A 27673-nucleotide genomic window follows, 5' to 3' on the forward strand; every position below is an offset into this window, starting at 1 on the left:
GAAAAATTTTCCAAAGTTACTGCAACTATGCCACCTTTGGGCACACAAGATAACAGTGCTGATTAGTTACATTAATTTCATTAATTAAAGTGCTTCCTGAGGTTGAATGGGGTACTTGGAGCTGCTTAAAGAGCATTATATTATGTAATATGGTATTTTCAAAGCATACAATGCATTGCAATGATTATCAAAGCAGATAATTATTCACCAAGCTGGGAGAAGTTAAATCTAGTTCCAGAAGGTGATGTTATGCTGGATCCGGATGAAAATGGAGAATTGCCAGCAGTATCCTGAAGTCCTCCTGCTGAATGTGACCGTAGCCATTCTTTTGCTTCTTCTTGGCTACGAAGTTGGGTGGAAGGAGTATACCTGCAGAAAACAGTTATTTCAAAAATAACTTTGACAATTAGTTCAAAAACAAAGTAAACAAACGAAAACAACAACGAGAAATGTCACAAAACTTGGGGAGGGTGAGAGGGAAAAAAAGATGAGAAAACTTACGTATACAATTTTAGGATTAACACAATACAAAAATACAACTCCGAATTAAGGGCTGTTCCAAGCCTAATTCATTCAACCTGTTTGCAAAAATAAAATTACTCCTTTCCTACAGCTTCAGTAGTAACCAAACTAGCAGTAAACAAAAAGCACAGATAGAAGTTGTGTAGCGCAGTATTGCAGAATAAACTATAGTGTGTGTTACCAGCTATGTCTGAAAAACAAAACCATAGCTTGGAAATCCTTCCCTTTCCTTAGGCTATGCCAAAATTCTATCACTAATTTATTATTTTGGTGCACCTCTAAGCTTAGATGGCTTTTCGTCATGTTACAATCAAATTCAAGTCAACAAAGCCATTATCTGATTTTTAAACAAGTTGGGACCCAATAATTCATATTACACAGGCATTAATGGAAGGTGTATGTCATTTAGGTCAAAACTAAATAGCAATAAATAATCATAAAGGAGACTATATTCAGCCTTTTCTGAAGGTAAAAAAAAAAAATACTGGAAATTTTAACCATGCCAACATCAATGGCAAAACACCCACTAGCTTCACCTTAACCCAAGTTTTAAATCTGCTTTTGTACATGCCAGAAAAATAGGTAGGTTACCACAGCCGTCACATGAAATGCCTGGAAGGATACAGGTATCAACAGGGAGAGCGCAATGGAAACACTTGATTCAAAACAGGGAGAAAAATAGAACTTGCTAACTGACAAAGACACTGTCTGCTGATGGATTTCAGTGTCCATGTTTGCTATGCCACTGACTTTTGAAAAATATTTGTGTGACAATCTCTCCTTCCAAAAATCAAGCACTTGATAATGCAGTCAGTTGATATTATCTATTTGATTAGATTCTGTTCAACTGAAGGCTACACAGTAAGATATTATTTTTAAGAGTGTTTTAAATCTGTGTAAATGCTACAGTAACTAACAAAAAAATTAAAGCTATTTTTAAAAATAGGATTTTAATTCTTCCCCTTATGCCTCAATACTTAAGCAACAGCTACTGACTGAGGACTATTTGCATCTCTTAAACTTTATACAAATATCAGTTTATTAAGGAAAGGGCTTTAAACAGTCATTTTACTTTAACACACTAATGGAGTTTTTCTGCAGCATTAATACCTACCTCTTCAGCACTCAAATGTGTTCAGCCTTTATTTCTTAGACATACTTGACAACCACACAAACATTTTACACAAAACTCCATTTTAAGAAAGGCTTTTAGTACTCAGCTTCATGGGATAAAGCTGCTATGAAGAACAATGTGTAAAGCACAGAATAAATTGCAGCTGCCATTTCAAGGCATCAACTCAGTGATCTCAAAAGCTGCATAAAGCAATTCTGAAGTTGCAATTTTAAAAAATTGTCTGGTATCTCCTCTACATTCTCTAACACTAAGCAAAAGACCTAATGTTGATAATCTTGTCAGAATTACTTCTATCAAAGGTTTAAAATTTTCAGTGCTACTTTTCATATCATTAAAATCAATCTTAGGGATGCACAAAATGTGTTAGGCAATAATTGCCAGAAGTCTGTTTGGGTAATTTTTTTCTTCTTTTCTAGAAGAGTAGAAATTATCTCTGAGACACCTGCACGTTTAAGTATTCAGAAGCAAATAAGGTTTTTTTTGTTTTGTTTTGTTTTAATGAACATGTCCTATCTCATCCTAAGAAGGTCAGGACAACATTGAAAATCTCTTCTATTTCTATATCAACACCAAGGTTCCCAGGGGTGAAATAATCTCATGTCATTTCATGTAATAGCCACAAAAGGTGCAAAGTTATTGTTTCCAAGACAAGTCCAGCAATGGTTTATGAGATGCTTTTCAGCAATTCAGCCAGCAAAGCCACAATTCTTGCTCAAGCGGAGAAGCCACTGAATAAAAAAAGCACAGTGGTAAATGCCCTCCTTTAAGGATTACAGGAAAAAAAAAAAAAAAAAAAAAAAAGTAAGAGAAAAAGAGAAAGAAAGAAAGATGGAAAAGAAGAAAATAAAGATTGTTGCCACCTCTTGCAAACGCTGCGACCATCACCACCAGCCACAACAGAAACACAACAAACTCCAAAGCCACAACAAAAGCTGTTAAACTGTGTGGAAACACCAATACCTGAGTCCCTTCTTAGGCAAGGTGTTCCTATCAAGATGTGGGTCGCTGCAGAAAAGTTAAAAGAAAAGAACTTCAGAGAAGAACAAAAGGGAAGGATTAAGATCAGGATGAAGAAAAAAGTGCAAACATCTGCATCACCTTTTCCGAGGAAAAAGTGCTGGGGCCTTCCTACAGAGACATGCAGAAACCTCCTTACCCACAGGTGGATTTTCACAAACATGCAGCTGATACCATGCTAGAGAAGCTCATTTGCTCACAAAGTCATTTGCCATTTCTCTTGTCAACAACGAACCGTGTGTCAAACCTATGCTTAAAAATACACGTCAGCAGGCATGGGGCAGACTGTTTGTGAAAACTGATGAGAATCTGTAAGTGAGAACCACCTTCCTGCCATTTTGTTCAACAGGCACCATGCCGGGAATGGAGCTGGTGACTCTTCCACGGCTGCGCTGTGCCAGCACCAAGCACAGACTGTTTCAGTTTTCAAAGCTTAAATGCCATTAGCGAAGTAAAACGAATCTATTAGCCAGCCAAACCCCAAACATTTAAGTTTGCGGTTTTACAACTGATGATTTTGTAAATGAGCAGAGCCTGTTAATTTGTTTTTAAAGAAAATACCTGCATTCTTAAATGCAGTAACTTAATGACAATCCATACAGCTAAGTTACAGTTGATTTCCAGTGTGGGACTGACTAAAATTACAACAGAGAGCAAAAGTGAACTAGATTGTTTAGACACAGGTAATTTTTTTTCCAGATTTTACATTCCTTTTTACGTGGACGGATGTGCTCAAGTTCCCACAAAACACTCACAAAGCAAACTGCAATAAAGGACTGACGACACTGAATGACGCTGGGACTTCACAACAAAAGTGACAAGCCTGAAACGCAGTGGAAAAAGCAGCATGCCAGAGGAATGCTGAAATGCTAGTGAGAGTTTAGATTGGTAGAAAAAAATTGCAAGATTTTCAAATTGCCTTTGGCAAAGAAATGAGCAAACGTGGAAAAAAAAAAAAAAAAAAAAGAAAAGAAAACCAGAAACCAAAAAAGAAAAGATGTTCCCAGTCTCAAAAGCAACAACAAAAACATGCCAACTCTGCCATATGCCATTCCCCAGATTTAGGTAGATAAATGGGGTATTTGAGTGGACTCTCACTGGCATGTCTTTGTGTCAGTTCACACCTGAACAATGAACACAGCAGAGGACTCAACTGAGCATGATCTTTCACAAAACAATTGGCGTCACCGAGATGGGCAACAACACCTACAGCCTTGTGCGTTCTACTGTCCTGAGACACCATTACCTGTCCTGTCTCCTGGGCAAAGTATTTCTGCAGAATTTGGGACTAGCAGCAGGGGAGGAAAGAGGGCTAGAAGAACCAGTCCAACAAGACAGAAAACAAGAGAAGGAATATTAGAATGAAAGGAGGAGAAAACAGAAAGGAGTTACAATAAAACGCAAATATAGAAACCCAAATCACCCAAACATTACATTCAGCAGTAATTTTCTCCATTAAGATGCTAATACAGAAATTTTGCTACCTAACTAAACAATTACATGCCAGGATACAGCTGATTTCCAATGCTTGCAGTGGCACTACCTTCTACAGAGGCCACTCAAAAAGCATGCACTGCAACTCACTGTCTGTTTTATCCAGATGATAGCTCAACATGCCTTTAATACAGCTCAGACACTGGAAAAGCAGTCCTTCTCCCTACTCCCTGGTCACTCTGCTCCCAGCTCTTACTCTGTGTCCACACAGGTATCTATGAGCTGGGGAACTGATCAGTCTGAAATACGTGTACAATTCAGGTCATCATTTTTTAGTTGGATCCATCTCCTACTTGATTTCTTTAAAGCATTCACACAAAAGCCTGTACTGAAACGTTGTGGAGGACAGGGCAGCAAGGAGAGGCAGAAAAGGGATCAAGTGACTAGGGAGACAGAGACTTCTCTTCAGCATGGATTCCAATTGAAAAACTTGTCGAATTGCAGTCGTCTTTTCATAAGCCATTATCACCATCACAGCACTCATGCACTGGTAGCCCAGATTCAGCCTTCACCAAATGTTACAACCAAGAAGTTTGATAAGAAACAGTTGGCTTCTCAAATCAAAAGAGTAATAAGGCTTTTTTTGAATGCCCCTATCAGATCAACTAACAGGTGATTTTTGAAAGGATAATGTACAATGCACAACTCACGTATTATGTACAATTTTAGGTACAGTAGCAAGAAAAAGTTGCAATGTTGGTTACCTCAGCAGATGAAAAATCCCACCTGAACACATCCTCCTGCTCTGAACTGGGCTCCTTGCCTGGAATGGTTTCCTTGTCTCTTCTAGTAATATCACTCAATATTATCTTATAAGAAGCACAACTTGAATTGCAACTACACTCTTGGCTACTGCTGGCAGGACTTTACTCACACCAAAGATATACATAAGGATATGGAAACAAGAGAAAAAACTACTAACCTTTCAGACAATGTAGTCTTAACACTGTTGGTTCGGACAAAGGGAGTCAGAGAATCATCTTTAGAGGCTGAAATCAAGCCAGTGGAGGAGTTATGGCTCAGCCCACCTCCACTGCTCAGAGAGATATCAATGGATTCACAGCTGGTATGAAGACTGCTGACAGACTGATATCCAATGCCATCCTTGCTAACAGCAGAAGAACTACTTGCGTTGGTACCCCATGTTAAACTGTTGGAAGGAGCTGAATGTGCTGAACTGGGACTAGAAGCTAGTGGAGATTGGTTCATATCTGTGGTTTTACTATACAGAGGACTGCTGCCCCCACTGCTTAGCATACCACTGCCAGATGGTGAATCAAGATTACCCTGCTGGTTCATGGTAGCATGAGGATTGGAGATGACTACTGAATTTTTCATATTTTCTGCTGTTGTGATGGGAACTTGCTTATTAGGTTTTCCACCAAAAAGTCTGAAAAAAAAAGAGACAACGTGAAAAATACATAAAATGGAATACTAAATGCAATAATATTTTATTTCTAAGCCCTATATATTAATTTCAGAAAACCAACATTATGTAAATGATCCTAGATTGGACATCCTCCCCAAAACAGTGCTTCTATTTCTGCCATTTAGCTCCTTTAACTGCCTTCAGACTCTTAGTTTTCCTCACCCATATCTACATGGATTTGCTCTTTTCATGTCAACGGTGTGCACACTGGGGAAGAAATCTTTCAAAGCATGTGTCTACTCAACCGTCTGCAGAAAAAAGGACTATAGTATTTCTAGCCAAGAGCCCCTAAAAACGTGGGTGGGTACACACCCAGCAGGACTTCCTCTGCTTTCAAGCACGCTCAGGTTGCCTGCATACCACATGCACACCAAGCCAGTCTGTCCAACTCTTCCAGGCTGTGCAATGCAGCCAGGCCCTCTTCAGCACAAGAGCAGTAAGCCCAGCGATGCTGAGAACCACTATACTTACTGCATGTGTGCTACCTGCAGCTTCATACACCTGTGCAAAACGCCTACAACATCGCTGCTGGATTGCTGCTGTTACATGCTTGCTGCAATGCACTTGGACAACTCTGCTGGCTCAGGCTAAGGTGCACATCTACATCTACCTCATGTCCAGCACTGCTCAAACATCTGTGCCATGAACCACTCAGCACCTGACTTAGAGAGAGCAATGTGGATTCATAATCCAGCACAGATCTGGCAAACTGTGTTCACCTGCACCCCACATCACACCTCATTGATCAGCAGACCCTAACTTAGATGAGCAAAAAGACTTCAAATGACAAAGCCCATTCTTACAGAGGCTTAGAGATATTTAGAGTTCATGTTATTAGAGTGAATATGAAGAAAAATGTCCAACCATACTGCACTGATACATGTATATGGCCTTCAGTAACAATACCAGCTTAGGGTATCCTTCCTGCTCCTATGCCATTGCATACCACCTCTTCAACTGCATCGGGGAACCGAGACTTAAAGATAGAATCCTAAAGCTTTTTTTTTTTTTTTTTAATACAAAAACAAAACCACCCATGCTACATATTTACAAGCTGTTTGTACGCAATGCCATCTTCCCCCAGCTGTTTCACAGTGCCTCTAATGCAACTGAAAGGATGGTGCACCGTGGCACAAACAGAAACGCTTTGCTGCCAAAGGCAGAGTATTGCTGAACCACAGCCTCATAACAAATACTGTCAAAAGAGGATGTGGTCTGATGAGCATTCCTTCAGTTCAGGAAAAAAGCCAACCCAGCAAGACAGTCACATCAATACAGAGATTAATTCTGGAAGGAAATACCCTTCCAAGGGAGAACATTTGTTTTCTCCTTTCTACTGTTACTGATGAGAGACTGGCAGATCTGAGCTGACTCCTAGGTCACGCATGTCTCCCACAAACAGAAAGGCAGTGTATTACATGTTCCAAAGCACAAATGCCCAATTTAATAATAAAATGCATCAAGATAGAAAATGATTTAAGAGAAATGATGTATTCATAATACTTGAGCTAAAGGGAATCCTGAGAGGACACAGTGAAGGTCTCAGAGCAGAATTACAGAATTTCACTGTTTATGACAGCACAGCAGTCATGTATGTTTGGAGACTTGCAGGCTCGTCTATACCATCACAAAGGTACAGTTTCTGATTTACGGCAACCTCAACCATTCTGTGATTGTGTGATTCTGTGTAATATTTTAAAAATTACATACAAAAAATGATGTTTGCAACTCATCTCAACTGAATATAAAATAATGCTCAAAATCTTCTTAATTGTCATTCTGGAAATCAGTAACAAATGGGAGAGATTAAATTCAACTCTGATGCATATGTCTCTTTATTTAGGCAGTCTGGTAAAAATTCAAGAACGAAATTCTAAATCAAACGAAGGAACAGTGAAATTCAGCCTCAGTGTCTTCTCTTTGAAGTTGCATGTATTTCTAACGCTCTACTTCAATTATATGGCTAGCAATATGGCTTTCTAGCAATCACAAAAAATCTGTAATCAAATTTCCAGATTAATGCACCTGAGGCATGCAACCACTGAAAACCTGCATTCGTCATGGGGTATACCTTAGAAATCAAAGGTCTATTTGAGTTTTTCATTTTAAGTAGTCATTAATGAAGGTCACATGTTCTAAAGGACATGGTTTATCTAATGATGATCAAGAACAAAGTAAATGAATTATATTGAATTATTCACACAAATGCTCTTCCAATAAAACCACTCATCTAAAAAGAAACAGTTTACAACTCTAAAGCTTTAAGGCTTTAGTATAAGCTGCCATCACAGCCATTACGCTTGCACTGGTGCTTCAGATGGAATGTGGCTTTATCACATCACTGCAAGCAGGATGATGTAGCATAACTGTATGGGTATTATGGTGTCAAGACAAAATGAAATGCAAAACACTGCAACTTGAAACAGACAAGCTACTCAATGCCAAATTAAATTGAAAAATAATATTAACAGAACCTTTCACCAGTATCAAGACTTGGATGCACATTGCATCAACAAAGGAATTCCTGCCCAACTCAATATTGATGTTAAAATAACAAAGGGGATTGTGGTGGAGAAATAGAAGACAAGTAAGATTTCTGTTTAAAAACACTCCTAAGATAAGAAAATTCAACCCAACTTAGACAGGAAACTTTACTTAGGGTTCTTCTGTGTAGTTGAATAACCTAATGTTTTGAGTCTCACAACACAGTGGCCTAATCCCTTTGGGTTAGGCATGTGAATCTCCGTGTGGTAGGTCAAATTACACTTTTAGAGTGAAAATTTGAACTAACTCTTCTGTTGTCAATTTTAATTTGATCCACCACTGGAGTTTTTCCAAGTTTGTTACATACATATTGGTGCAAGAATTCTTCAGTAACCTTCACATAAGAAAGTATTTATTCCTGTGAAATCTATATGGATAATGCCTTCAGGTACATTTTTTATAACAGAATTGTATCACAATTGCCAAACTTTCTGATAGACAGGTGTTGTTTTTTGATGTTTGTTTTTTGTTTTTTTTTTTTCCAAATGTTAAATCCTTGCTGCTGTCTCAAAGTTTGGAGTATTTACAACACTGGCCAACCTGTTTATGTGATATTAAATTTGAATACAAAGACCTTGATGTAGGACACTAAATAGTAGGTGCTCCACAAAACACAGCCAGACCTGGCTCGAAGATTCCTGATCATTCAGCTCCAACTAACATCATTTCACAATCAATGAACTTATTGCCTACCTGCGCAAAGTGGGAGAGGCCACATCGGGGTACTTGGCTCCTTGCTGGTGAGAACTTTGAGCTCCACTAGAAGCAGTCTGTGATGCAGGGTTCACTTTAACAGAATTACATGAGGCCACGCTTTCGTTGTCAGACGAAATCCCTTTCTCTTTATCAGTCTGATTGACTAATCCTGGTAGAGAGCTTCCAAGAATTACCTTGGCAGGCTCTCTCATTTTAGGGACAGGCAACCCAGCCGACTTGCTGCTTACGTTGGAGTCTATGCTACTTGTACTAGATCTATTCCCAGCTCCACTTCTGCTACTGGATTTACTAGGCCGGGGCAAACTACGATATTGAAGATTAGTTCGGGCACTAAGTGCTAGGTAGCCATCATCCTGGTTCTGTGAGCCATCAACACTAGTCTTACGACCAGTGGTCCTACCCATGAGTCCAGATGACTTTGGGATTTTTCCCAGGGTAGCTGATCTACTGGTGATAGTTGCCCCACTGGCAGTGATTATAGTCATGCCTACAGCTGACCCGCTCTGTTTCTTAAATCCAAATGTATTAGCATTAGCAGCAGTTGTTCTAGAGTTACTTGTGGGAAGCTTTTTGGATTCATCACCACTGCTGCGTCCTGCATCTGATGGGGAACGTTTAACATGTCCAGCTTTAGGAGATAGTCTACCCTTTTCTGATACCTTGGCGTCATCAGTTTTCCCTACAAAAATAGAAAAAGAATTCTAATATTTAATGACTTGAAAACATCAAGCAAATGATGAAACTCAAAGCAGCATGAAAAGCAAAAGCGTGTTAGCCACAAGAGTGTGGTTAAAAGTTATGATCTAGTCTGCACTGAACTTAAATGCCACTCTTGTGAGTTATACATGCAGACTTGCCAGAGAAAGTATGTGGTGTTTGCCCTTGAGAATATGAAAAACAGAACAGTCTTATGTAATAGTGACAGATAAGAAAAAAAAAAAAATGTAGCCCTCTGTAGCTACCACAGATTGATCCCTTTTAATCATCAGAAAGAAGTTGTATTAGGCCATCAGGAAAATTTTCCTAAAAGGCATTTTTCAAGAAAGTTAAGTATCTGACCTCAACTTTTTCAGGTACAGTTGTGTACACAATCAAACAAGAAGTATTAACTTGTATTACTTGATTGTTTAAATTCAATCAATTTCCATTTAGACATATGCAAGTGCTAAAATCACTTAAACATTTATAAGAAAATCTGGAACTAAATATTGTTGAGTGTAAATAAACATGCTGATTTAGTACTGGAGAAAAAACTCTCCTCAACCACATACACTGTACGTTCTCGAAGTTAACTGTGACTCCAAGAGCTAAAATTACATTATTTATATTTCATATGGCAATACTATGCCCAGTAAATAGCTTGGCTTATGACTAGGGTTGTCACAAAAACAAGTTTCACAGCGTCCTACTACATAATATTAATTTTAAAATGAACAGAAATAGAAATGCAGACGTACAAGCTGTTGTGTATTTTAAAACAATACCTAAAAATAAAGACAGGATTACCTGAAGTTCAGGTTCTGCCTGTGTAAAGTATTTAAACTGTTTTCATACTGATCACACTTTTTGGCTTGTTTATCTCTTACACCTTTTCTCACCTGTTCCAGGTGTCTTTAATGTGCCTGAGGTGGTAGAAGGTTTAGTCCTTGGTGTGGTAATGCCAACCTGAGCTGACATGCCCCGTCGCCAGGAACCCGTCTGTGAAATAACAGTGTTCTTCCTACCAGAAGTGCTTTTATCAGATTCATCAGACACATCAGAGGGATTCCTCCTCCATTTAGATCCTGGCTCCATTTTTATGCCACTGTCGGATCCTCCATCTGACTTCTTGACTTCATCACTGGACCATAAGGAATTCCGCTCAACCTGGGAATGCTTTTCTGCATCAGTCTAGGACAAATAATTAACTGTATTAGAACCTTCACAGCAAACCTTTCTTTTAAGCAGCTACATAGATGAGAACCATTAAACCGATAAATAAACTCAGCAGTCATCTCTAAGTACCAATCAACCTAACATGCCCTTGATAAAGAAATGCCACAGTAAGAAATGAACCCCAGAAGTGGCATGTTTTTTCCAATACACTAGGGAAAAGAAAAACAAAAAACATACAAGCCACACCCAATAAAATAAAGCAAAAAATGGAGAAAAGCACTTGAAAAGTGCTTTATATAAAGGATATATTCAGCTCCTTGCCATTTATAATCCTCCGTCTCAAATTTCCCAGGAACCTTTTTAGTGCAATGCCAAAAAATCATTTCAAACCTGTGCAGCTAGCTTTTCCTTGTTCTTTCCGCTTTCCTATCTCTTGTCTGACAATCTGATCTCCAGAGCATGATGAGGCAGCTTTTTGAAAAGATTTGAAGATGTGGAATGTTGTTAATTCAAATCTAACCTATTAGGAAGACATCCAAGCTGAAGAAAAATGAATCCCCTACAAATTTCTAACGATACTTAAGTCTGACATGAATACACGAATTACGTCATTTTTAAATTTGTATTCAGCTCTTGCAAACTGTTTTTTCATATTCTTTGCACAGACTGATTGTGCAGATGGAGAATTTTGCTAAGATCAATGTCAAATATAGAGTTTTCTTCTTAACAAGCTTTTGACAAAATCTCAGAAGCTCTTAAATAAAATCTGTTACCATATATATGAAATATATTTCCCCTACATTAGCTCTACCTATTGCTAATGAATACTATCAAAATTCTCCTTGCAGAATTCTGCTTCTCCTGTCAAATGCTGTTGATTAATTTGGGCAAATTTTGTAACACTACAACTACTTTTGCTCAGGTACAAATGACCAATGTCCATGTTTGACTCTCATCCAGGTAAAAATTTCATAATGCTCCTCAAGCATGACAGTATCATGGGAGAGCCTGCCAATTCAGCACTTGATCATGAAGTTCTCAAGTAAGAGTTAGGGGTGTATTTTTGGAAGTTGTCGGGTGTCATCTGTTTCTTGCAGTCTCAGTGAAAGACAAGCGTGCTCAGTACCACGCAGTAGTCATATGGTAATCGTACTTGAAAAGAAACTGTCTTAAACAGCCGAAACATTGTAAAACTCACAACCTTCTATTCACTTGGGATAAGCAGAAAAGCACAGCACAGGAAAGGATGGATAATTTATCATGCTTTCAGCAAAATGCTGTTGTTTTATTATTATTATTTTTATTTTAAGTTCGTCACGTACATTTCAAGTTGTTGATTTTTCTTGCTTACCAGATCGCACCATTAATCTTACAGAATCTAGGTGGGGCTGTGGCTTAATTTCTTCTGCTTTCCACTCTAAGTGCTTTTTTAAAAGCCTGAAAAACTAGTCTAGGTGATCAATATGTGAAAGCTAACACACGCATCAAAGTGGTCTTCCTTCAATTACATTAAATAAGTTTAGGACCTGAGTTATTTATCTATATTTATCTATATATTGAGCCATTAGACTAATGAGCATTTCCTGAAGTATGGATTTAGATGCTATTTTTGTGTTGTATTTTCCTCATGTTATTCAAATGTTGTTTCCCTGACTCTCCATTCAAAGAGAGCAACTTAGCATAGTCTTGAATGAAACACTGCTTCCTAACTTTTTGTATGGTTGCCAGATTGGGATGGCTACCTTTTTATTCACAAACATTGGTAGGTTTGCAATAAATTCACGATGTGACCATTTCAGTGTCCTGTGTTGCTGTAAAATCCATCATTTCATGCTAACGTCTCTTATGTTTACACAACTTGGAAGAGAGCACAGGCAAGAAATAACAAATAATCATCCAACAAAACCACCCCAACATCATCCCTCGTGTGCTTTAATTAGTATCTTGCTTCAAGTACCTTGTCTGGAACTGCCTATTTACCCCGTATGCATGTGAGAGCAGGAAATACACCTACTCACATTGGTAAATGGCTTATTCTAGTTTTGGTTGACTACAAAACGTTCCTGCACCTTCTGTTTTCCCAATTCACCTCCCTAAAAACTGCGCAATCTCAACACAGAAAACTGCATTGCAAGAAGTCCTCTCTCTCTCTCTGCTCTTTTTGGTTTTATTTCATTCAACTCCTACACCCACCTTTTTGCAAACTTTTTTCCCCAGCCTTCAAAATGCTGCACATGTATCCTTGAACCCCTTTGGCCAGAGATGTTTCTGTTTAATTGTAAACCATGAGAACAGCATAAAAACATGACTAAGGAATCAAAATCAAAACACAGCGAAACCTGGCTTAAAATTTCAGCTGAAACTCCACCTACCTGAGGGCCTGGATTAGGTGAAAGTGGAAATACTGTTTGCTGGAGGACACAGCACAACATATGTGTAAAATGGGAACAAAGGCTGCCCTCTGATTGAGCTGGGAGGAGCAGTAAGCTCTAGCACTTTGAAACGTTTTCATAGAGTTTTGTAAACCTATTCACAAAGCTGTGAACAAATCAAATCCATCTTTGCTTCAATGAAACTAAGAAGTCATATTGACCCAACCGTTTAAAGATGCTGCTCCTTTCTATTTAAAGGACTTGCTTCCTCTCCTCTCTTCTCCTTATCTTTTCAGTATTACACGAACAACCTCACTATTGAACCTCTTCATCTCATTTCAGTTGAATAAATTACTTATAAATGCCCACCAGGTGTTTATTTCTCCTCACTATATGCGTATGATACGGCCTTAATAGCATACAATACGCAGTGCTGTGTCAAAAGATAAACTCTTCAAGTTTGTGCAATACTAGGGGAAAACATATAGGGCTCCGGAAGCTGAATAGCTAAGGTAGGTGGTTCAGTACTTGGCACAATCAGAGCAACACATGCTGACGTGATAAGGCAAATTCTGGTTCCCATCTTCAGCTTGTTTGGAACTAACCCAAGGGCATCTTCATAGCATTAAGATCCCAAACACGTATTTGTAGTCCCAAAAGGGGACTACAAAATTTGTAGTCCCCTAAAGGGGACTACAAATATGAATGTCAATGAAGATGGAGTCACTACCATATTTAGGGCTTCCTTCTCAAAGATGGACGAACTACATCTGGATTTGGGCGTACGCAGCAGCTCTGAGAATCAGTTTCTTAGCAGAGACTTTTTTTTCTACTGCGATCATGTCCTCTTCGCTGCTGAGATGATTCTGAATAAGTTACTGATTTTATCAGCAGACACCAACATGTTCGGGCTCTCTCCCTTTGATGTGCTTTATTATTTGTCTGAACTCCCGGTTGCACATGTGTTAGCTTCGAGCTCCCTCTTTAATTATCTGAAACCTAACTTCTGTACCACCTCAAAAAGATGTGGTAGCTTAAAAGCTAAGTGCCTACTATTTACGAGAACCCTAAGAGGTGGATACCTGAGAAGAAAATTCCACATCCCTTGACAGATGCCTGCCAGTCCTGTGTGGCTGACCACACAGGAGAATGCAAACCTGGGCACAGGCCATCGTGCAGCACTACAGGTAAGGCAGAAAAAGCATTAATGTAGCACTTGCTATTGTCATGAGCGGTGAGGACTACTTTGGGCAGCAGAAAATCAACCCTGCAAGCTACATATGCTTCCATCACTCCAAGCTATCTTCATTCCCTTGGTTGACAAGAATGGGATTTTCTGTTTAAATGAAAAAGTATTTTATGGATACTTTTTGCATTAACAGTAATACCTAGAATAAGTATTTTCAGTCATGCAAACTGACGAGAGAAGCAGGTTCACAGATGTGAATTAAAAGACCGTAAACAGCATTTGTACATCTTGGCTCCCAGCGCCCTCTCCTAATGACTATCCTCTGTTGTCTGTACAAGCTTCAGCACATTTTCTGCTGCTATGGGTCTGCACTCTCAGGTGCTGTGATAGTTGAGGAAGAGGTGTTCATCAACACAGATTTGGATCTCTTAGAGGTGTTTCCAAGAATCTGATCCATCAGAAGATAGAAGTCAAATGAGTTTCTATTTTTTTCTTAGGCTAAGATTTAGTCACGTCTCCTTCTTCTTCCCCCCTCCACCCCCCAACAGTATTACAATGTTGAGATATTAATAATTGTCAAAAAAGCTTCTTGTTGCCTGTGTTACTCTCTCCGTTACAAACTGAAAAACACCCTTACTAGATCTTAACTCCTCTCAACTTGTACAGGACTTGTATTAGCAGTTTCGAGCACACATGAAATCGCTGATACACTACCAGAGGCTAACTGGAAATCTTTAATGTAGGCTCAAATATGCACCATGGCAAAGGAACAAAGAGTAATATATGCTTGCACCACAGTCCTGTAGGCAGAGTAACACTTCACAGCAACCACACTTCTACATTAAAACTGATATTAAAAGCAGATTTCGGGTCCAGTCATGAAAAGGAAAAAGAATAAAAGAGGAAAGAAACAGAAGTGACTGTCATACACCCATCCCTCTCCTCTACTTGCTGCAATGCTAAGTCACTGCGTCCCAGTTGCTTTGACACATGACACTTGAGACTCTGGAGCAGGTGGGTGTACAAAGAACAAAGATAAACTTCTTAATCTGTACTTCTTCAAATATTTTTTCCTTGGGGGAGAAGCGGTGCTATTTTGAAGGGGGGGGAGGGACGGGACGGAAAGCAGTTTATATTATTGGAAATCTCTGTGCTATGCAGTCTAATTATCAATGAAGAACTGTTGGGTATCTTCACTTGTTTTATACTATTTGGATGTGTGGAGTCTGTACAAAATAAGTAAATGTAGGCTGCAGATAAACATAAATTTATCTTACTATGAAATGCTGCCAAAAAATAGAAAGCCTGCAGTAACATGCAGCCCTGGAAGTTTAAAATAATATATTTCATTTGCCTAGTACACTTACATTTCCGATGGAAGCGTAAATAATCTTCCAACCTTCTTGTTGCCTTAATTAAATTCTACGAAAAAACATAATACCTTTTTCCAGAGCTAAAAAAACAATAAATAATTAAATCCCATCTAATAGTGCATGTTTTCTGTACTGCAGTCCCACTATGAAAGAAAAAAAATTGTTGCCATAACACCACAGCACAGATTCCACACAGAGAGCAAATACTCATAAATGCCACATATCATAAGGTGGTTACTACTGCTTGACATTGCCTTTCCAGTGACACCCACCATACTGAGGTCTGCGTGTGTTCAATTGTTCAACTATGTAGGGAAAAGGGGAAGGCAATAAAGACACATCCAAAATATTACTGTGAACTAATTTAAGAATCTCTAGCTTGGTTTTGATATTCTGGGAAGTAGCACCGTATTAAGCATTTGTCAAAACAACAATAATTCTTTGCATTTCTACTGGTTTTCTCAGTCAGTTTCCACGTTTTTCAGCCAGAGCTGCTGAAAGGCTGTAAAGACAGCTGCAAATAAGATCAAGGTTACTGCTTAGAGGAAGAATATTCATGCATGTAATTATTGTTTTGTCAAGAAATACTATCTGTGAAGAGATGAATAAACAGTTCATCCAGCTTTAAACAATTGTACAGATTACACAGGAAAATGACAAATATCAACATTAGTCTTCTAAAACCAAAATCTCACCTGTGCATCTAAGTTTTTCCGAGAAGAGGCAGGTGTGTTGGCATAAGAGCTGATAGAAGAGCTGGTGTTAATGTCATCAGTACTAAGATTATCTATGGTGTCACTGATCCCACTGCTGACAGAGCTGCTGTCATCCCAGCTGCAGAAAACGCATAACAAAAGAAGAAAACATGGGTCAAAAGACAAGACATAATTCAAAAGGAAAATTAGTATTTCTCTAAGCCTTATCCTACTGCTGTTTGCCAAATGAAAACGGCCTGCTCATTTTCATAACTTATCTTCATTGCAAATCAAGTCTAAATTCATACAGCTCATTGACTACAGGGTTGCCACAAAGCCTATTCTTTATCATCATTAAGCTGGTAGCACCAGTGATGTCATTCTTCTTCCTGGCTGAAACGAAAATTTATGTCAGTAAGCAAACGTGAAAGTTATCCTCGGAACTATGCCTACAGTCCCCAGGCAGGGAGAAGTGTTGTGGGTAGGTGCAGCATTCGCTTGCTAAGCCATAATGCAGAGATGGAATGTAAATGTAAGAAAAAATAATAATAATAATAACTATCTTTCAGCAATCTCTTATAACGGGTTCCAACGTGTACCTTGGACCATACCTGGTAGATCCAACAATCTGGATCTTACCATTTGCAGCATCACCAGTAGCAGAACTTTTTAGAAAACAGACAGCTGTTTGGAGTAACCAAAAGTTTGAAAGAGTGCCTCTGTCATTCAGAAAGCACATAATCCTCCTGAGCTGTACAACACATCCTCTGCAAGCAGATACGCTAGCAACTTCCTATTTAGGACTACCTTCTTCCACTGTGTGATACCTTCAACATCTAGTAACTAAGAAACACATAACTAGAATTTTAGGATGCGCAGAATGCCAACAAATATTAAATATATATATAAATAAATTATATATAAAATATGTAACAAATTATCCATGTCTGAAGTGATTTGAATGCTATAACAGACAAAACCAAAATGATCTAACATCAAGCCAGATGCTCCATGTCTAACATGCCCTTAAAAATAAGCTGCTTAGGAAAAGATTTACAAACTGGCTTACAAGTGCTCCACCTCCAAGAAAAACAAAGCTAGGATTGAAATAATGCCCAGTGAGTAGCTCTGTGAAGACATTTCAGTCCACTGATGTGTATCTATGGCTGGAGATGCATAAATCCACATTTCATAGCTTGTGTGTGAAGTCTAGCTGCAAGAGCTCATCTCCTGGCTGTTCCCTAGCCATTTATCAGTGTGAACCTCAGACTCTGGGAGCTCTATATGCTGTTCCTCATTGTACTTCCTTTTTGCTTAAAATACTTGTAAGCAAAGAGTCTGCAGGTGCAGTTTGCCTGTAGGAGCCACGGGAAGCCATTCACAAACCAATGAGGCCCTGAGCAACCTGGTGCTTTAGTAATTTTAATCACTTTTTCTTTACCTGTGAATATTTTATGCTCTCCCATCTCGGTAAGGCAGTTCAGGGAATTTAGCAGAGCTCGGCCAGCGGCATGACTTGAGCAACCACAGGAACACCAGTAGCAACAGGGACCTGCTCTGTGCGCCCGCAGGAAGGGTTATTGCTTGCAGCTGCTCTTTACTACTACCGTGTTTCAAGTTACGGTCCTCATCAATCTGCCAGCGGGGCCATTTGTGGGAGTTCTCCCCACATCATCTCTGATGAGCCAGCTGGGTAGCTCAGATGGACAGCTTCAATTAGCCTGGCTGATGTGACCTTCAGGAAATTTGGGAGTACTACACGCACCACTTTGCTGACACAAATCGTAGCCTGCAGCAGGACAGCAGTGCTGGGACAGGGACAGAGGGACAGGCACTGGGATCAGCCCCCAAACCCGCACGGTGCCTGCTGGGGCTCTGCGTCACCGAACATTCAAGCCCCTCTCCTGGTGGAAGTCAGCTCGTCCACACTCCTGCCACTTGCGATGGAATTTCAGCAGCATCCCAGTTAGAGGCAGAGCTCCAGCTTTACACTAAGATTTTCCACACTCTATTTGGTAACTCCACCAATGCTGACTGGGAAGAAATGTCTGTATTACTGGTGATGCTATCGTTTCAAGGTTAGTTTTTTCTTTGTTTGTTTTGTTGTTTTTTTTTGTTGTTGTTGTTTGTTTGTTTGTTTTTTGTTTTGTTTTTTGTTTTGTTTTGTTTTTTTCCTAGATTTGCCTTGATCTGGCTATTTTTAAAGAAGAGTATGAAGTAATAAAAAGTACGTGTAAAATAAAGTTAAAACACAACCCCAAGCACAATTTGAGACTGCTTGCATCTGACCAAGCCAGGGTCTAAGGAACTTTTATTTATGCTGTTATTTTCCGCTATTTTTCTCAGGATAACAGTGAGTGATGTGCTGACTATGCAAAGAAATCTGGGGAACCTGAAAGGGGAGGACAACAGATTTTTTTTTTTCCTCTAGAGTTTAGCATGGAAAATTTGAAAAATTGGTAAAGTATTGAAAGACTTCTTTGAAGCAGCTTTTATTTTTTTAGAGCTGGCAATTAAATATTTTAAAGTAAAATACTGACATCTATAAAACTTCTGCATTTCCATTTTTAAAAATGGGTCCTATAGGTGATAGTTACCATTATTTCAAAACCTATAATTTCAGTTCCTTGATTTTGTAAGGCTATAAATAAGGTTTAAGAAGTTATTTTAATAACTATATATAAAAAAGCTGCACATTTTCCAAGTTTTGTGTAGCAATTGTTTCTTTTAATATTTGTGAACCTATAACAAAATCCTTTAATCCTATAATAAAATCAGCACTGCTAATATTTTCCATGTTTAACCATTTAATTTCCTTCTTATAGAGATAGGGCAATGTAGAAAAATTATAATACCATTCCTCTGTGTGGCTCACAGTTTCATCTTTAACACGTAGCAGAATTTTTAATAGCTTTTTTTTCACAGATAGAATGAATGCAACAATTAGTTCCCTTCTGTCTGCTAGCAATATACAACTCAGTCCTCACTTGTACAAAGGTAACCAAATACGCACTTCAGATGCGCATATCTGCATATGAATATTCAGATATTACAAGATTTCCAATATGGGAGGGGAAAACCTTTTTCTTTACCTTCAGAATGTACAGAAACATTACATTTCTAACCATTCACCACTCTAAAACTATCACGGGCCCTGGTTCAACAGCATCTAAAGAATGTGTCGCATGTTAATCATCAGTAGTTTCACTGGTATCAACTGGTCCTACTGACTTCAGTTGGGCAATCTAAGGCATTCTGGAAATATTGAAGTGCCCTTCAGAACTGGCACGTGTGCCTAAGGACAAAGGTAGAAACATGCATCTGAATACATTGATTGCTGTGGCTTCCCCTTAAACAATTGCTGGGCTTTAAATCTTTTATGTTCTGATGGAAGCTATCAACAACTCAAAATTTGCATTTTCACGTTTAATAATCTATTATTAAATCAAGAAAAGGTCAGCCATTCGGAGGTCCAAAGAGGGATGTCTAGTATTTTGGCGGCTAGAAGCTAAGCAACATGGCTCTTATAGGCATGCTGATTACACCAAGAAATGATCCGATGCCCACAGCTGCTTTGACAAGATTAAGATGCTGTCAGCTACAAGCAGCCATCTCAGGTTTAGGTTTATTAAATATCACTTCAGCAGCGAAGGCTAAAGGGGTCAGACTTCAGCTAGAAGGACAACAGGACATGATGGGAGAGGAAAGAACAGCATCTTAAGAAATTTAAAATAATGTTTAAGGACTCTATAACCAATTATTAATGCTGTTCTTTTGAGTAGCCATACAGAAGTTATAAATGTAGAATGCAGCATGTAGAATTCACTAACGTCTGTAAGTAAGATCCCAATGCGAGAATCTGGGAGCAACTCTGCTCTTTCAGAAGCAAATAGCATACGATGTACATTACTAAAATGTAATTTAATTAAAACACATCTACATTTAACATGCTATTGATGAGTCGTTACGTCAAAAGCTCTTCACCCCAATAATTCTCTCACCCTGTATTTGGGATAACACCAACACAGTGTAGGGTGATTAAAGATGGGTTCCACGGGTGCATCTGCATGCAGGTGAAGACTGCTGCTTCACAAGGGGACAGCATCTGTCACCCAGCTGCATTGCTATTTCACGTTGCTCTTGAAACAACCTCGAGCCCTCTGCATAAATTAGTTCACTTTTACCTTGATTCAGTGCCTCGATGGTTGAAGCCGAATGAAAAGCAGCAGAATGGGGAACCCAACAGGCCTCGTAATTACAGCGTGCTTGGCTCCCAGAGCCGTGATAACATCTTTGTAATTTAGCTGGTGCAATTTATGATTTCTGATGTCAGCAAAACTCCACTCAACCATAACCTGAAGCTGGAATGCCTGGGTTTTCCTTTCTCGATTTGATCAATCACCTGTAACTTTACTTTGATTACAGAAAACTACATAAAATTTCAAAAGCCTATTGTATAGGGAAATCATACAATCACCCACTTAAAAACCATTACCACTACTGAAAACAGGTGATGTAAATGGAACAGACAGCTAGCAATGTTAGGTCTTCTTAGATGAGAGGCATAGAGAAGTTTTAACCAGTGCCAAACACTGGGCAGGGATGGGGACCACCTGGAGTAACCACCACTCATGTCTCAAGTACAAAGTACCTGTCACCATCACTGTGAAACTGCCCGTGCCCAGTAAAGGGCAGCCTGCAGTATATGCTCACTGCTCACCTTTGTCAGTTTTAAGTTCTAAACATCTCTCCCAAACACCTCGGACACCGTCTGATGCTTTAAATTTTCCAAATGAAAGCAGTGTATGCGGTAGGTGGTACCTGAGGGTTTCTGACATCCTGACAGCTTTAGCCTAAGAGCAGCTTGAAGGTTTTCCATCACCTTTCTGTGGAAGGCAGAGCCTCATTCTCCTGCTCTCTCCCCGTTTTTGCAGTAGAAACAGGTTCTCACTTCATCAGAGCTGGTTGCCCCAAGTACACCAAGCCGCCCCCTGCTCCCTAGGAAGCCAAGCATCCTAAGTACCCTCACTTGGAGGGAGTGGGGCTCCGGGGAACGTGAAATGTGCCCTTCCCCTTCCCAGGCTGCTCGCTCTGATGTGACTAACATCGTTGCCAGTACACATCGCCCACATAAAGCACCAGGTCAACTGCTCAAAGCTGCTTTTTGAAACAGGTTTGCAAAGCGGCTAGGCTCAGACTTGTATTTTTCTACAGTCTATCAGCACTTTCCCATCTTGCATAACAATCACATCCACGGAATTGGCTCTCTGTCAGCCTGGACAGCACGTGAAACCAGCCAGCAATCCTCAGGACATCCACCCTCACTGCAGAAATCTTCCCCATTTGCAAGTCCAAGGAAGAAGTGTCATTAATTTGTTAGAGGCTGAAAACGCACCCTTTGCTGCGGATGGGTGTGGATTTTTACTTCTCTGGCTCTTCAGTCAAAACCAAAATTACAATGAGCTGCTGAAAAATACATTTGTCAAAGACAGGGCCTTGGGGCTCTACAATATTTCAACTGGAAACATGGTAATTATGCTCTTCTACCTAAAAATTTAACTATTTATTAGTTGATAGGGGAACAACAGCAACAAAAAGGTCAAGGTGCAAAAGGATTGAAACTTCCCAGCATCTTCAAAGAATTAAAAGGAAAAATTAAAATGCCAGAAAAAAACGTAATTACACTATAAAGTGAGATACTAAATACTGCAGTTTCCACTGTTTTCTTCTGGGATTTCCTATAATACTGACATCACCGTGTCAGGAATCCAAAAACCATATAAAGCTTCTTACATGGTTTTCCTTTCAAATTGTTATAAAAGGTGACAAATAAGTGTAAAAGAATGGATGGAAATCTACTCTGAGAGAATTGGATTTAGTTAATGTATTTCACAAGGTTATTAATCACCCACCTTCCCCATGTCTTCATTATTCTCTTTTATTACATCTCATCATAGGTATTTTAAAATAAAATGTTTTGTTTCTAACCAAAGGTAGAGCTCAGGGACAGCACTGTTTCCATGAAACACCTTGCAAAGTGAGACCATCAGAACTGAAAACCAAAACAGGGAACATGAACATCGACCATTTCCAGCTATTTTTTTCTGGAGCAGAATCCTACCCTTTTAATGATATATTTGGTTAAAGTTCTGTGTGTTGAGAGCCATTTAGACCATTTTAATGTCCACTGACCATTGGTTCACCACCACCAAGCTGAAATGCAGCACCCTGTAAAGTTCTGTTTAGCACTCATTTGAGATAACGTTTCAGGTTTTACATTTAAAAGACCTATTTGTAAAAGAAAACAATTATCAAAAGGAAAGACTTGTGGAAGCTAGAAAATTGCACGTGCACTTGTTTAATCTTTTTATATCTGTGCTAATAACCTTATAAAAATAACACCAGATTTTATTTTGCCCTTAAAATTTGACAAGCAATTCTCAAACTTCAAGTGAACACAGCTTAGTGTGCACACAGAGGAGCTGCTAAAACCAATTAATCTCGGGGAGTTTACCAGCTGAAATGGTCTAAAACTTCATGAAAGCAATCTGACTTTCTACTGAAACTAACAGTCTCAGGCTCTAAAGCACAAATTCCAATGGTAAATTCTTTATCTGCACAAATTTTGCTCCAAGACTCTTCAGTTACTGTCTGGAGTCACTGAATAGAGCAGTCCCACAACTGTATTAAGTTGCAAAATGCTTGACTGGTGGAACTTGTTTTTTGGCCATTGTTCAAAACAATTGTTCCTATGTCATTACACAGCCTCGGGGTGAGGTGATAAATCAGTGCAAGGCACTGCCTTTGACCCAAATGCTGGATGAACACTACCTCACAGCTAGCTCTGAAGAATCTAGCTCGAATGCTCCGACCAGCTACCAACCCTTATTTCCCGGGTTCATCAGCCACAAACCATATTTTTGGCCTCTCCGCCCTTTAGCTGCTGCTGTCACCTCTTTACTGCTCTATCCGAAGCCCTCCTGTGTGGAGGAGCCCAGAGCAGCCCTACACTGGGTGCACAACGCATCCTTGTGCTGCTGGGACATCGCCCTGCAGCTGGTGGCACATTTACCTCCCTACTTCCAAGGCACTCAGCATATCCATGCAACTCCATTGCCTCTAGCTGATTTAAAGCAGTGAAAGCTGGCAAGAAAATCAGTTTATGCACATCACAGTAAGATCAGTGTTAAGTCTTACTCATTATCATGTAAAAAGTATGCTTCGTTTGTTACGCCTCTGTTTCCAAGACAGCAAAAAGGGCTGAGAAGTCGTCCAATATAAGTCAGAAAACCATGTTTGTGCACAGAACAGAATCTCTGCTGTTCTCAAGAAATCCTGTGAAGCACACACATGCCCCAGCGATGAACCAACAGGATGCCCACTGGACAAGTCAACCCTGCTGAGGGCACTGCAGTGGCTGGCCCAGCTCCCTGCACTCCCTCTTGCTGGCAGCTGTGCTGAGGGAGCGAGGAGTTCACTGGCAAACACCACGGGACCTGCAGGTGCAGATCACAGCCACAGCGTGCCCTTCTTTCCATATCGGCCATGGTTCAGCCTGCCGGGGGCTGTCTGAGCCCCCAGAGCTGCACTGAGACACTGGGGGCCCCGAGTGCCTCCCCGAGAGCAGGGCTCACCTCGCCCACAGCAGATAACCACGAGATCACATTGCCTCCCAGCTCAAAGGCACTGTTTGAGTCACGGCTTGGAGAAGGGGTGGCACTTACTGAAAGCACGAAATGTGCTTTCTGACACAGATCTCCCATCTGATAGTCCCCTCCGTACTGAATAGTGCTGGTGAGGGCTGAGTGGATCACAAGCAGCTACTGTTACCTGGCAGTCTGCTTCGGGAAACAAAGGAAAGATTCATGGCTCCAAAACAAAATCAAAACGGGCTGCCTGAGCACAAAGAAGGAGAAGGAGAGATTAGCTAAATTCTTAGAGGACTGACGTAACTAAACAGGGGAAGGAAGGGAACGGAGGATAGCGTGGAAACAAAAACATGCAACGGGGATTTAAATTCCCTGCTGCTGAGTGGGCCCTGGAGAGCTGCCCCTGGCTGGCCCACCTGCTGGGGAGCCCCTGTGGCCACCAACCTGGGGCCGGGGCCACCAGCCCAGGGCTGCAGCAGCACAAGGGCCCCAGATCGGAGAGGTGCCTGCTGCGCACACCCACGCAGCCCACACCTCCAGCGGCTGGCAGGCAGAAGATGGCTCCTTTGCCTCCCAGCCTGGTTTGAATTCCTCCCGCCTCTGTGCTCCAGCAGTAAGAAACGCGAATGCGAATCTTTTCAGGTCCACACACGGTAATCCTGGAAACACGCAGGCATGAAATGAAATGCAGCACTGATCTCTCCGCATGAAGACTTGGGGTAATTTACAGTCACTGTTGAAGCTCTTCATTATTCAGAATACACCGTAAAGCTCCTACATAAATCACTCAAGGCAAAAACCTGTGCACAGGAAACAGATTGCACACGCGAGAGAAAACTGCTCCTCTTCTACCCGGCAGCATCGCTGGCAGCTAAGCCCAGGGGTAGGAAGCAGGCAGAACTTACCGCTGCTCTCCCATCGGAAAAGGAGAAAGACACAAAATCTGGCGCTCTGTAAGTATTACAGCCTGCCGGCGTCTCTCTTAAAATGCAGCTGAACTTGGCAATAAAAGGTGTCAATTTGATCACAGAGCATAGCACCATCCCTCAGGAAGCTGCATCGCTGAAAAATGACTAGCGTTATCATGCCAGCAACTTCGTGGAAAAAAAAAACCAACAGACACATAATCGAGTGAAATGTTTCATTCTTTGTAATGTGGAGTTGTGTGCACTGAAGATGCCAGCTACGACTATTACTGGAGGCAGTTTTTTTGTTGTATTTTTTTTTCCAGCAGAACTGCAACATCTGAACTAGTACCAATGAATCCTGGTTTATGTCCGGCTTTAAAATTAGGCTTCTTTGAAAGAAGCTGCAAAAAAGGAAAACCATCTTATAACTTTACTCAGACAAAGGGTTTATCAGGAAGCCATCACAAATTTGCACAGGAGTGAGAATCAGGACTGCACAGTATGCCCTGAAATGCAAGTGCACTCTGTGCTGTGATAATGGCCAGAAACAGCCTCACCCGCGCCTTTGTTTCAGTGAAGAGTGAGCTCGTTCTCACAGAGAGATTCTTCTTTTGCACAGAGAGCAAGCGAAGTGTTAAAATACAACAAAGCCCCCTAGTTTTCTGAGGCTACAAGTCTGTAATCCTAGTGGAAAGACACCCGGTTAGACTGCAACCTATTAATGCTCATAATTAGTCAATAAACCTCACAAAATTCTGAATTAAAGCCAGAAAAAATAAACGCAGTACTAGCTGTCAGCTCTCACATATGGACTCTACTATTATTTTATTAAAATATTTGTAACCTAATAAAATATATTGATTTCATGGATTCAGCACGTCAGATGAAACATACATAATGCAGAGGGAAAACTCACATTTGCTGCATACTCTAACATGCTTTCATTGCTGCCGGATTTTAAATGCTAGACCTACTTACACAAAGCTGTAACACAGCGGGCAGTCCAAGCTTTCAAAAGTGCAGAAAACATCTTACCTTGTGATATTCCTAGGCCAAAGCACTTCTCCACCTTGCTGCCCATGAAGAATTCCAGAAAAGGGGCTTAGATTTATTTTACAGGTTGATACCTTCATTAGGCTACCATCCAACACTCCACTGAATAAAAACAACTCGATTATCTAGGAACAGGCTTTAAAAAGTTGGAGGAAAGTTGTTTTTTCAGCAGAGCACTCAACATGCAGCAGCTCTGAAAGACACTGGCAAGTAAAGCCTAGCTAGAAGGTGATCATCAGAAACTTCCCCCAGAAAGAAATCTGATCCCTCAACAAAATTAACCTCTGAAGTGCTGAAAAAGTGAGAGGTCAAGACTTTCTGCTGGTACTAGGTCAACTGTGAAAAGCTGTAACCTGATGGCAGTAAAACAGGCAGACTGGGTGCCTCCAGATCACATACCGTAACATATGAAGTAAAAGCTCATGTCAGCAACCCTGTACTTGGAGGTACTAAATGACAGTATTTGATCTCAGCTCAAAGCCTACAATCTGTGAAAGCGTATTTCCTACTCTGTTTTTATAGTCTCACAGACCGATTCAACAATGTGACTGCTAAAATAACTATATATTTTTTTTTTACGAGAATGTAGCAGCATAAAAACAGAAGACATGCTTCAAATGCTTTAACATAAAATATTTGGAATACTGGTAAAATACAAATTTTACCAATCTACAAACACAGGAAACATTTTCAATACAAATCCCCTGGTATCCACAACCTTATGAACCTGGGACAAGATATGTAAGATTTCTCTGATTACGGATTAAATACACTAATCCTTATTTACAGATGTAAAGCAACAGACTTATCACTTTCCTTTATTTCAAGTAGAATAGAGATAAATATTTATAAATACTTGGTTGATAAAAATTTATGGTTGCTAGCAATTAAAACTCTAATTTTAGCCTGATAAAAATACTTCCTGGCAGTATTCTTCCCAGATCTATACTTCTTGCCATATATGAGGGTGTTTTTTGTTTTTTGTTTTTTTTTCTAATATGGGAAACAATGCCAGTCCCATTTACTGTGGGTAGCAGTGCTCAGAGGCACTAATTACCCTTATGCCTAAATGCTGCACAAATGTAATGTATAAGCACTAGAAAACTTGTAAGACAGAACTGGAAAGCTGGTTGCTTCCAATCCATGTAGGCTCACCATTCATAGGGTCTCTGGCATGCTAATTGGCTCCATGCAGGGGGGAGAATCTTCAGGCAAAGAGCAGGAAATGTGCCCCCAAAATACCCCCAAAACTGTACATCCTAGAAACACGAGAGAAACGGTGATAGTCATGCAGATGATGCCAAACACAGTGGTGCTTGGTAGCCATGAATTTGGGAATGGAAGGCAGCACTGTAACTTGGTGTAGAAGGGACCAGGGAGCCCAAGGATGGACAGAGAATCAAGGGATGGGTTCAAGATCCCTGTGAGCAGAAGGGGGCAGGTGGGTGAAACAGCAGAAATACATATTTGAAGAGACTGGGGACAAAAGGTGGAATAGGGATACTCAGGTTAGGAGCATGGTCCAGGAAGGTGGTCTGAGACCAAAAAGAGAGATCTATCAGCCTCCTTGTTGAGGAGGTAAGATGAACTTGACAAACAGTTTAAAGACAGGGAATTGGACTGCAAAATGGAGAGAACAGATTAGGAAATATTGCACAGGGAGAAGGGATTAAATGCAAGGATAAAACCTAAAACTTTTAT

The 27673-nt window shown here is 40.1% G+C and overlaps 1 protein-coding gene across 1 annotated transcript in view; it reads right to left on the reverse strand.

Moving 5' to 3' along the window:
* Window positions 1-26077, reverse strand: part of NAV2 (neuron navigator 2) — a 62845-nt gene extending 36768 nt beyond the window's left edge. The window contains exons 1-8 of the mRNA XM_084288071.1: window positions 25955-26077; window positions 16363-16501; window positions 10457-10748; window positions 8835-9537; window positions 5091-5558; window positions 3921-3986; window positions 2618-2662; window positions 209-369 (exon numbers count right to left, since the gene is read on the reverse strand). Coding sequence (XP_084144197.1) covers window positions 209-369; window positions 2618-2662; window positions 3921-3986; window positions 5091-5558; window positions 8835-9537; window positions 10457-10748; window positions 16363-16501; window positions 25955-26052 — 1972 coding nt within the window. The 5' untranslated portion in view covers window positions 26053-26077. The remainder of the gene's footprint in view (window positions 1-208; window positions 370-2617; window positions 2663-3920; window positions 3987-5090; window positions 5559-8834; window positions 9538-10456; window positions 10749-16362; window positions 16502-25954) is intronic.
* Window positions 26078-27673: the final 1596 nt, after the last annotated feature.

Source organism: Netta rufina (assembly GCF_964035555.1).
Source record: "Netta rufina genome assembly, chromosome: 5".
Lineage (NCBI taxonomy): Eukaryota > Metazoa > Chordata > Aves > Anseriformes > Anatidae > Netta > Netta rufina.